Below are 12696 nucleotides of genomic sequence, written 5' to 3' on the forward strand. Positions count from 1 at the left end.
TAATTCACCTGACAATTCCTGGATCCACATTTAATTCAATGTGTCAGCGTTTTACTATATCAGCAAACTTCAAAATAATGTTAGCACTCTTGGCCCTGCCTTTATTTGAACTATATTGTAGGGGGGTTAAAGTAAAAGGTCTTATTTAGATGTTCGATGAATGCTTCTGTTTTAATTACTAATTTTCAAATGTGAATGCTGCCCTAAACCAAAGTATGTGGTTATTTCTTCTTTTCAAGGAATCATATTTAAAATTTTAGCATAATTTTCTTTTAGCAAAATAAAACATTAGAAAATTGCCATGACATATTTTTAAGTATTCATTAAACATGGTGAATTTATAAGAAATCATTTCACACTTCAACTTCCTAAGAGCTTAAGAGCAGCTTAAAAGACTGTACCTATTATCATCACAAGAAATATTATCAAAGAAGGATTTAGTTTTGTCATAATAGCAATTAGGTCCAAGTGGGTCTTCGTCATCCGCGTTTCCTTCACTGTTTTGGGTATCAACTCCTGAGTCTCCTTTATCGTCACCATTTACAGGTTTCTCCTGTTTCTCAAGTTTATCTTCTGATGAAAAAAAAGCACATACCATAAAAGTCAAGACTTGTAGTAAACATTGATAATTCACAAGTCAAGTAAAAGAATTTTCTGAGTAGCAAAATGAAAATTCACCTTTCAATTTGAGTTTATTATGAAACTCTCTGTCGATTTCCTCCTTGTTAAATTGTGCATTCGCACTTTCAAAGTCAAAGTCTTTCTCAAATTTCATAGGACCATCTCGTCGAATACCAAATCGTCCTCTGCCACCTCGATGACCCCCACGCCCTCTCCTTGGAGCTGAAGGAGCACCTGGAACTATGTTACAAAGAATAAGCTGATTTAGGACAGAACTATTATTGTGGTTTCTATATTAAATGGTCAACAGAAATGCTTACAAGTCTCTATACATTACTATATTTCTATTTTTTCTATAAAAGAAATGAAGTTTCACTAACATTTAATATGTAACAGACTAAGAATAGCATACATGAAATTTATAAACAGCACACATGAACGTTGTATTTATGGGGTCCACACTCATATATGTAACTGATAGAGTATACAACCAAACAATTTAGGGAGACTTCTGTACTAAATTACTGTATACTCCTTGAGAGCAGGGGCTTTGTATTGCATGCATCCTTAATACCTACAAAGTGCCAAACACATAGTGGGTTCTCAAAATCTAGGAAGCCTTTCATGGAAAGGATCACAGGAACCGAGATTTATATTAAGAAAATTAAATGAACACCTATCAGAACAAACTGCAAAGTGGGAGGTGTTATCTCCACATCATAGACAACACAAGAAGCACCAGGTCTCAACCACTCCAACCACTTCCTGCTCCATTTCTGTGTCTCCCTCTAAATGGCTCCATATTATTCAAGTCTTCTTGTATCTATTCTTTCTCTACAATATATAACAGGATTTATAAAATATGATAAAGCAGTACCAAAGCAGCATAACCTATAGTGAAAATTTGAGAACCCAAATATCCAATGTGAAAGTAATAGCTAATAAAAAAATAAAAGAGGTACATTGAATAGTATTTGGTGTGTGTTAACGGAAACACACAGAGCACAAAATAGTATGAATTCAATGATAATTATGTATAATGTTTAACACAGACTGACAAAAATCAGACATGACTACAGAGTAACAGACAAGTTTTTGGTCACTCAAGTTTGGCAAAATGCCCAAGTTTGAGAAAATACAAAAATCCATAGCAGCATATCCAGACACTTATATCTAAATAAGCAGGATGTTTAAAAATTTAAAACATTAAACTTTACTATTAAAAAGGCCTTGACCTCAGCCAGGAAGTACAACACAATCTCCCTGTTTTTACAAAAAAAGAGCTTAAACATAGTCTGTATCTGTAAAATCATTAAGGAAAAAATCTAAAATTTTCTGTTAGTGAACCTCTGAAGTATGAATTTTGAAGGGCAGTGAAAGATACTTTTATTTATTATTTTATATGATTTTTAAATGATGGGAAGTATGGTAATTTTAAATTTTGAGACAGGGGTTCTTTTTCCAAATCAAAAAAAAGTGAAAACAATAAATCAAACCAGAAATTCTGTATGCTATGGCACACAGCACATACAAAAATGCATATAAAAATGTATAGGACAAATAAAGTATTTCTACATTTAAAATGTATCTAGTTTTCTAAAATTAAATGAAAGATCACTTTCCAATTATTATCTAAATAAGGTGATTACACATTGTCTTTATTTTTTAATTTGGAAGAGTTTTAAATTATAATTTATTCTCTACTGATAAATTAGAAAATATTAATAAAATGGATGAGTTTGACAAAAGTATTATAGATTACAAAACAGATAAAGTATACAATCTTATTGAATCAATAACCATGAAAGAAAGTTAAAGTTCTTAAACAATTACTTCAAAAAAAGGCTCAGGGCTTAAATAATTTTAATGAGAAAACTTCAAAATTTTAAGGTACAGATAATTCCATTCTTAGAAACATAGAAAACAACGAAAATTTTATAATGCTAACATGAAACTGACACAAAAACAAAAGAATGCAAAAAATAGTACAAAACAGGAATATATACAGCTATGTAAATATAAGTGTACAAATCCTACTAGCTGGTAACATTCAAAAATATATTAAAAGGCAATTGCCTACCATCAAGTAGGGTTTATTCCAAAAATGCAATGATTAAAAAGAACTTTTAAAATAATTAGTCATACATGCACAAAACTGAAAGTACAGTACTGAGTGGTCCTTTTTGCCCACCACCTAGCTTCCCTTCCAAAGCTTATTATTTTATTTAACTACTGTACATTATCAAAACCAGGAAATTGACACTGACACAATATAATTAACTACACTAGCGATCTCATTCAGATTTCAATAGTTCTTGCCTGTACTCATAGTGTTTGGTAGTCTTTATGTATAGTTCTATGACATTTTGCCACATATACAGAGGGTGCCAAAAAAATCGATACACATTTTAAGAAAGGAAAAAATTACATCAAATTATGCTGATGGTAACCACTTTGAGCACCCCTTATAATTGCAGAAGTCAAATGTGACTTGTATTCATCTTTTGTTATCGGTCTATACTGAGTATTACAATTTTAATAGTTTTCTCCTTTCCTAAAATGTGTATACATTTTTTTGGCACCCTCTATAGATCCGCACAACTACCACCAAAAAATAAGATAAAAAAACTGTTCTGTTACCATAATGGAACTCTCCTGTGCTACTCCTTCAGTCACCAACACTTGCCATTCATTTTTTATAGTAATTAATGCACCACACATTTCAAATGTTCTCTTTCTTGAGAAGCATAAAATACAGCTTTCAGATGTAAGTAACTTACCCATCTGTCTCTTGCTATCATTTCTGAGTTGCTCATTTTCTGGTCTTGAAACTTTATGTACTTCAGCTATAGAAGATATACAAAGTGACAAATTAATTCAGGACATAGACTCAAAAACTTCTGTGAAATTAAAAATGAGAAAAAAAATTCCAAAACAAATCCCCCAAAATCTATACCCCCACCACCATCACTACTTTGAGCCAAATATGAAAAACTGAACATACTATCAAGTTCAGTTTAAACCTTCCAGGATCGTTCAGATAAAATACCTTTTTAATGAAAATAAGGTGAATGGAAAATGTTGATGAGTCAATTAAGGAATAGTAAGTAGCTAAAGTTCTACCTCGCCTGTGCTCTTGATTCTCTATTGCTTTTTGGCTGGTAGATGGTAAAGGCCTGGTTGATACAGGGCTCCTTCTCCCAACAGGTGCTGGAGCAGGTAAGTGGGCCGAGGCGGTCTGTACTGCTTGTTCCATGGTTGGGCTTTTTCTCAAAGGGTCTAACTGAGGGCTTGAACGACCTAAAATGTAACCAAAAGATAAGAAACTACCCTATCCTTTGGGAATTTCAAAATAATCTAGACCCTAAAAAAAAAAAGTCTAGCTTTATTTCTACCAATTTAAAATCCTTAGCACAAATTTGAATTCATCTACTTATTAGACCAGAATTTAAAACTGATTATCTTTACTGGGCTGGTCACTAGTTTAGTAAAATAAAATATAAAAGCAAAACAAAAAAACCTAAACAAAGAAGAAAACTGTGGAATTTTATCTTTATTTCTACCCAGTGAAATAAAGTTTAAAGTAAGTTTTTCAAAAATTACTGCCTGGTACAAGATTCTCCAGCAATATTATCAAAGATCATGCTGTAGGTCAGATGCAGGCTTTCCCCAACAACAACCACCATAATATTCTACTGATACTTTAGCCATTATTTCCAGAGGCTTTAACATTTTTCACATGGCTACTTTCTGAAGCTATGTCTAACATGATACCTTTATAGCTATAGATATTACCGCCACTAAATTTCTTTTATGAAGTAAGAAACTAGAAAGTTAGCTGCAGTTCTCTAATATCTTATGGGCTTGGGTAATTAAACATCAATACTAAAAGGCCAGCAACATAATAAACCCTTCAGATAGCTACACAGTAGTGATACTCATTCCTTGCCATTTGAAAAGTGTCTTGGCAAGTTTTTGCTCAATATAGGTTTTGTACTTACAAATTCCATTTTTCCTTTTATGAGGTCAGTGCCTGCTCATACATTGTAACATTGTGTGCTCCCATCATACTTTTTGTCCCTATGTTTGTGGTAACTGTTCAAGGTGCTCTCATATCCCATGACATTACACCAAATTGTTTTGCTTAAAAAAATGTATGCTCATTTTATGTTAAAAAAAAAAAAAAGAATCCCAAATTTGCTGCAAATGTCACTATCCACCTGTGCACACCTGCTCAGGCTCCAAACAACTGGTGACCTAGTAAGTGCTGACAAAGCATTGATTGTTGCGCACCAGATGCTTCAGGGACCGTTTATTAGTAAGACTCCCCAAGTTTATGGCTGTCTATGGTATGCAGTTGCAAATGTGTATCACCATTTCCACCCATTAATCCCAAAGTTTATATTGATTATAATGGGAAATCATGGTGGTTTATATAAGTTTTGGCCTGTGAGAAGACATTTTGCAATCACCATCTTATAAAGGGATTTAATTTATAAAACAAATGCTAAGTTTTTTGAAAAGCCTATTGTTTAGTTAATTTTACAATACTATGAATACATTAAATGATCTTTTAAGTTTATAGAACTTACTTCATTAGGCTTGCCTTTGAGAAAAGATCCCATGACTACCAGGTATTACAGAATCACAAGTGATGGGGAAATCACAGCAATTAAGAACTTATTTGTGGTGCACTTTAAAAACCTTTGTAATTAAAGTCACTAGGCATGATGGCAGTTTTATCATAAATAGGGAAATATAAGTGATATTGGACATTATTAGGAATGAACACAAAAGCTTTTACAACATAACAAAACACATCTCTTGAGCCATCTTCACATTTTTATCAGTTAAAAGAAAACTTTAGGTGTTTTAATTTTGTAAAATTCAGCAATTTTAGTTGGTGAAATTAAAATGCAGATCCCCAGGCCGCCTTTGCCATTGCTTTATATAAACATACCTCTTTCTTCTAATATATACTTAAAAATTTTTAAATTTACTTAAAATTTAGTTTAGTCCTAAGTATGAGGGAAGGAATCTAGTTATTTTCCCCAAATGATAAGGCAGTTGTATATCATTTACTGCATAGCTAGCCCTTCTCTAATTTAAAAATAATATATTTATCATATACTAATTACTTATTTATACTTGGATGTTTCTGACTTTTGTTCTGTTCATCTCTAAACTTATTCCTGCACTACTTTATTTTATGCATACTTTATTATTGAATAGGTAAGCCTATCACATTACTTTTACTTTTAAAATGTCTAGCTATACTTCCATGTTTATTTTTAATATAGTTTATATATGTTTTATTAAGTTCTTATACCATTCCATTGGGATTTATTGAAAGTACAGTAAACTTAATTAATATGAGAAGCCTTGCCAATACTTTATCTTTGTATTTAGCAATGTTTCTCTGATTATATTATCTTTTATGTCCTATTATTTTGTATTTTCATAATAGAGGTTGGTCATATTTCTTATCATGTATTTTACATATAATTTCTATTTCTCACTATTGTGAACATCTTTTATCCCCCATTATATAATTAGTGGGTTAGGTTTTAGAACTATTGATTTTTGTACGTTTACTTTACATATTATCTCTATCTAATTTAAGTCTCTTATTAGTTAGTTCTAGGTTTATCAGTGAATTCTCAATTCCAAGCAGATTCACAGCGTTGACAAATAATGCTAATTCTATTATCTATGCCTCTTATTTTTTTCTCAAGTGTTCCTGATTAAGCTAAAGATTCCAGAACAATGCTGAATAGCAATGATAAGAGGCATCCTTGTTTATGATTCTAATAAGAATTCTTCTGGTGCTTCCACATCAAGGTTAATGTTGGCTACTGATTAAGACAGCTAACACCTACTGACCATGTTCCACATACTAGGCACTGTGCTAAGGGCACTGCGTACATTTAAAAAATTAATCATCACAAGTCTGTTAGTTACCAATATAGTCCTATTTTATAGTTTAGAAAACTAATGCTTTAAAAAGATGAAGTATTTTCTCTAAGAAAGAATTCTTTTAAAAAATTAAATAAAAACCCAATGCACATATGCACTTAACTTAGGAAAAAAGTCTAGAATACAACAAAATATAAATATTTGTTATTTCTGGGTAGCGAGATTCCTTATGCTTACTGTATTTCTAATTCATCTACAACAATCATTTGAATGTTCAAAAATTAAGTTATTTTAAATCAATATGAATAATAGTAACTACAAGTATTTCAATATATCTAAAGTGAGATAGAATTATGTTTAGCATTAGCTTGATTTTACCCTCAATAGCTTTTAAAAACACTGTCCTGAGATTATAGCAACCTTCGGAAATGACTTCACATTGTTGCATTTAAAAGTAAATATCCATATGAAGTAGTGAGCCAGTTACATTCACGTTGGTAGCAGATAAAAACAGATACGGGATCTTGGGACCACTGAAGGTTATTAAACTGGGTGGTGGAAAAATATAATTAAAAAAAATGAAACAGGACAGTTTAAGAAGCTTATTAAAATGTAGATCCCTAAGTTCCAGGGATTCTGATGTAGCAATTCTCAGGATCTACATTTTTAAGCACTCTAGAGGATATGGTTGTGGGTGGTCCAGACTGAGAACCACTGCTCTAGCTCCTGTGAGGATGCTAGGAAAGATGCAACAGCATAATGATAGTTTGTTTTTTCAGCTGCTATTTCAAATTCATCAAGGAGCGTTCATCTTCAGGGGTGAGTCTGGGATTAAAGTATTATATACAATTTATATACTTGCCTTGCAAACAAATGCTTCAGTTTTAGAATCTAAGAATTGTTAAAAAGTCTAAATAGCGGAAGTCATTCAATAATATACTTATTGCAATAGCAATTAGGAGAAAAAATTTTAAAGAACCAAATAGAAATTATACATGTGATTTACGAGCTGCAAAAGCTCTTACATTCAGAGAAAGACACAAACCACTATAGAAGTTTAGAATGTATATATTTGAAGGAAAAAACAGCTTACCTTGAGATAACTGTGTTTTTAAAGATCTTGTCTCCTGTGTAAAGGCAGAACCAACGGCACTACTTTGGGACAGGGTACCGCTGTTGGATGTTTCTGTTCCAAAGGATGTCAAGGAGCTTCCAGCTTTAAGAGATTATTTTAATGACAAAAAAATTTTTTTTAAAAATTTTAACCTTTCAATTATATAAAGCAATATACCATTTTAATGATGATAATTTTCACCACCCCCTAACACTTGTGCCAATTAATAATATAATCAATATATTAATCAATATAATAATCAATATAATATAACCAATATATAATTAATATAATAATCAATAACGTTGTAAAGACTATGTAGGGTGTCAGATGGGTACTGGATTTACCGGGGGGAATCACTTCATAGATTATATAGATGCCTACCCACTGTGCTTTCAACCTGAAACTAATAGTCAATGTCAACTTATATATATATATATACTCAATGTCAACTTATATATATATATATATATATATATACACTCACAGGATGTAAAGTACAGCATAGAGAATATAGTCAATGGTACTGTAATAGCTACGAGTATGTACGATGTCATATGGGCAGTGGACTTGTTGGGGGTTATCACTCTGTGAGGAGTGTAAACGTCTAATCAGTATGTTGTTTTGTACACTTGAAACTTAAAAGAAAAAAAAAAACGACTTCCCCCTCTTCATTGTATTGAGCTGGCATTTTTGTTTTAAATTAGTATTTCTGTACTCCCTATTCTGTACTCCTGGTGCTATATATCTGCCAATAATTCACTGTTCTGATTACTATAACTTTATAGTAAATCTTGAAACCAGGTAAAAACCTCAAACTTTCTTCAAGATTGTTTTGGTTATTCTGGGTTTTGTATTTCCACAGAAATATTAGAATCAGCACGTCAATTTCTATTTTTTTTAAATATCTGATGAGATTTTGATCACGGTTATGTTCAATCTGTAAAACAATTTTGGGGTAAAAGTCATCCTAAAAATATCGAACCTTCAAACCCATAAGCATGGATTAATTCTCCATTGATTTAGAGCTTTAATTTCTCTCAGCAATGTTTTGTGGTTTTCGTTGTAAAGCAGTTTTCTTAACTTCAGCACTACTGACATTTTGGGCCAAAGAACTATTTGTTGTGAGGGGCAGTCCTATGCACTGTAGGATGTTAAGTAGCATCCCTTGCTTCTACCCACTAGATACTAGTAGTAGCCCCCAGTTGTGACAACCAAATGTCTCCATACATTACCAAAAGTCCCCTGGGGGAGGGGGTTAAAATTAATCCCCCTCCATTGAGAACCACTGTGACAGAAGTTTTAAAATACCTTTTTCATTCCTGGTTTCTGATGTTATTCACGCTATTGTATAATACGCTGTGTTGCAAGTTACATTTCGTTTCCCAATAGTCTATTCTATATCAGGTATCAGCAACTTTATCTGTAAGTGGCCATATGATAAATACAATATTTTAGGCCATATGATATCTGTTTTAACTACTTACCTCTGTCCTCGTAGTGTAGAAGCAGCCATAGACAACATGTAAATAAATGAGTGTGGCTGTGTTCCAAAAAAACTATTCACAAAAACAGGAGGCTGGATTTGGCCTACAGGCCATAGCTTTCCAACCTGTCCATTCTAGCATTCAAAAATACAGTTGATTTTTGTATTTACCACATATCTCCTTACCACACTAAAGTCACTTATTCATTCTAATGGTCTGATCGTTCCTTTGCATTTTCTATGCAGTCATGTCACCTCCAAATAAAGACATTTTTAGTTCTTCTTTTTTGTTCTTCGAATCTTTTATACAGATAGATAGATAGATAATTTTTTTTTTGCCTTACTGAATTGATTAGGACCTCTACAACTCTAAAGGAAATGTTGAAACAATTTTGCCTTTGCTTTATTTCTTACCTCAAGGGAAACACATTCATTATTTCATCATTATGTATGTAACCTTTTCATTTCACTGATCTAATTTAGGATATTTCCTCCCATTCTTTAGTAGTGGATAAATGGGCGTTGAATTTTATCAAATGCCTGTTCTGTATTGTCTCTCTTGGGATTGCAGTTTTTCTCCTTTATTCTGTTAATGTGCTAAATTACTAATGATTGGCAAATGTTAAAACAGCTTTCATTCCTGAGAGAAACCTCACTTTGTTATTATGTGCTATCCTTTTTATGAACTGCTGGCTTCCACTGCTAATACTGCATCAAGGATTTTTACATATATGTTCACGGGAGATATAGTGAGCTGTAATTTTCTTGTAATGACTGCATTAGATTTTAGTATCTCAACGTGCCTTAGTTATCTGGTTCCGAAGTGTTCGGCTTCCTCTATTCTCTCAAAGAATTTTTATAAGACTGGTAAAATTATTTCTTCTTTAAATGGTAGAATTTATCAGTAAATCAAACAGTCTACAGTTTTAACTTCTTTAACAGATACAGGGATAGTGAGATTTTATTTCCTCTTGTGTTGGACTGGGAAAGTTTTATTTTCTCAAAGAACTGGTCTATTTCATCCAAGATGTCAAATGTATTGACACAAAGTTGTTCAATATTTTCATAGCATTTGTTTAGATCTATAGTGATATCTACTCTTTCATTTTTGGTATTGGTAATTTGGGTCTTCTTTTTTCCCCTGATCAGTTTTGCTAGGGGCTTATTAATGTTATAAAGTTTTTCAAAGGAACAATTACTGGTTTTGTTGATGTTATATAGGTTATTTTAGTTTGTTTCTATTTCGTTGATTTCTGCTTTTAAAATTTTTCTTCCTTCTACTACTTTTGGGCTAATTTTCCTTCCTTTTTTTCTAGCTTAAGATGGCAACTTAGAGCACTGATTTTAAAACATGCTTGTTTTTCTAATACATGTACTTAAAGATATGAAAATTTCCCTAAGCAATTCTTAAGCTCCACTAAAATTTTGCTATGTTGCAATTTATAATCATTAAATTAAAAATATACCCTAATTTCCATTATGATTTTTGATTCATTAATAATTTACAAGTTTGCTCAATTTCCATTCAGACACTTTCAAGTTATCTTTATTATTAATTCCAAATTTAGTTTCTTTGTGGTTTGAGAAGATACCATGTACTCGTGTGCTTTCAATCCTTCTGAATTTAATGTAACTTGCTTTATGATTTGATCTAGCCCCTTGAGCAGTCCATGTTTACTTGAAAAGAATCTATATTCTACAATAGTTGGGTATACTATTTTATAAAAGTTACATACGCATTTAGGATTGTTACAGCTTCCTGATGAACTGCCCTCTGTGCCATCTTAGAACCCCCTTTATCTCTGGTAGTGCTCCTGATCTTTAAGCTGCTTTGCCTGATGTTCATTTATCTAACATAGTTTTCTTGTTATCAGTGTTTATATGGTATGTCATGTCTTTTTCTATGTTTTGCCTTTCTTTCAGTGTATCTCCTATAAACATCATACCTTTGGATGCTGTTTTTCTTTTTTTTAAATTCAGTTTGATGATTTCTGCCTTTTAACTAGAATGTTTAATTCCTTTACACTTTACTAAAGTACATCTTTAACAGTCCTTAGTCTGTCCTCCCTACTGCATGAAATATTCTCCCGCTTTATGCCAACTGTGAAGTTCACAAGCATGCCTTGTAAGTATTCATCAAACTCAGGGACTAAAACTTAACCTGTATAAAACACTGGAGACCTAAGAGAAGCATTGTGCAATATAGTTTATTTCACCAGCTAAAAAGTATCCATTTGTCTGTCTGTTCAGTCAATATTCCTCCATCTTGCCCATAAGAATACTGAGACTTAGCGTGCCAAGGCTATTTTACTGCTTGATTTATTGTGAGATAATTAATTTTTCCTAAGGGTGCACAAATTAAAGTCAATAATGACCTCATCTTTATACATAAGAATTATGTTAGCATCAGCTTAAAAAACAGTCCTTTGATTCTATCTGGTACATCATTCCTTTCAACGTATGAAGAGTTATCTGTTTCCCACAATCTTTCCAAAAGAGAATATACTCAAACTTTTGGTTTTTGCCAAATTGATAGCAAGAAATGGTGTCTTGGTGTGGATTTAATTTGTATGTCATCATAAGCAATATTTAAGCATCTTTCTATGTTTAACGGCCATTTGTATTTCTTTTTTTTTTCCTGAGAAAGGCAAAGTTAGTGCCTAACACTTGCCTATTTTTCTGTTGGGCTGTAGATCTTTATTTTGAAAGCTCTATAGATATTAAGGATATTAATTCTTCATCATATAAATTGCAAATGTGAAAAGACTATAACAACATATAAAAAGTAAAGTGGAAAATTTCTCCCCCCCTCAATAAAATAGCAATAGTGTAATCCTAATTTAGTTAAACTTCCTTTTTAAATCAGAATACCGTGTTTCCCTGAAAATAAGACCTAACTGGACCATCAGCCTTAATATGTCTTTTAGAGCAAAAATTAATTATAAGACCTGGTCTTATTTTACTATAATATAAAACTGGGTCTATAATATAATATAATATAATATAATATAATATAATATAATACCCGGTCTTATATAAGACCTGGTCTTATAGTAATATTTGCTCCAAAAGATGCATTAGAGATGACTGCCCAGCTAGGTCTTATTTTGGGGGAAACATGCGGTATGTGCTAGATCCTGTTCAAATGCAAACCCCACAGCAAAGTAGGACATAAGTATAATAATAATCCCATGTTAGCCAACTATTTGATTTAGTGGAAGGAGTCTCAAAAGGATAATATAATTTGCAATTGCTCCTTATTCGAATTCTCAGAATAAGATTCTAACAGTATAGCTAACATAGGGTATATCTGAATTTAACATGTATAATTTTTTTTCCTATAAATTTTATTGGGGAATATTGGGAGACTGTGCGTTTCTCCAGGGCCCATCAGCTCCAAGTCGTTGTCCTTCAATCTAGTTGTGGAGGGCGCAGCTCAGCTCCAAGTCCAGTTGCCAGTTTTCAATCTTCAATTGCAGGGGGCGTAGCCCACCATGCCACGCAGGAATTGAACTGGCAACCGTGTTGTTGAGAGCTCACACTCTAACCAACTGAGCCA

At 32.4% G+C, this 12696-nt stretch overlaps 1 protein-coding gene across 8 annotated transcripts in view; it reads right to left on the minus strand.

Moving 5' to 3' along the window:
• The window catches only part of LSM14A (LSM14A mRNA processing body assembly factor), a 55123-nt gene that overhangs the window by 15933 nt on the left and 26494 nt on the right, over positions 1 to 12696 (minus strand). For 5 of the 8 annotated variants that reach the window (XM_019742704.2, XM_019742700.2, XM_019742703.2 and 2 more), the window contains exons 4-8: positions 7631 to 7753; positions 3745 to 3921; positions 3402 to 3467; positions 679 to 861; positions 402 to 573 (exon numbers count right to left, since the gene is read on the minus strand). In XM_019742704.2, coding sequence (XP_019598263.1) covers positions 402 to 573; positions 679 to 861; positions 3402 to 3467; positions 3745 to 3921; positions 7631 to 7753 — 721 coding nt within the window. The remainder of the gene's footprint in view (positions 1 to 401; positions 574 to 678; positions 862 to 3401; positions 3468 to 3744; positions 3922 to 7630; positions 7754 to 12696) is intronic. The other 3 variants (XM_074314420.1, XM_074314419.1, XM_019742705.2) reach the window with 1 other exon arrangement.

Source organism: Rhinolophus sinicus, linkage group LG11, assembly GCF_036562045.2.
Source record: "Rhinolophus sinicus isolate RSC01 linkage group LG11, ASM3656204v1, whole genome shotgun sequence".
NCBI lineage: Eukaryota > Metazoa > Chordata > Mammalia > Chiroptera > Rhinolophidae > Rhinolophus > Rhinolophus sinicus.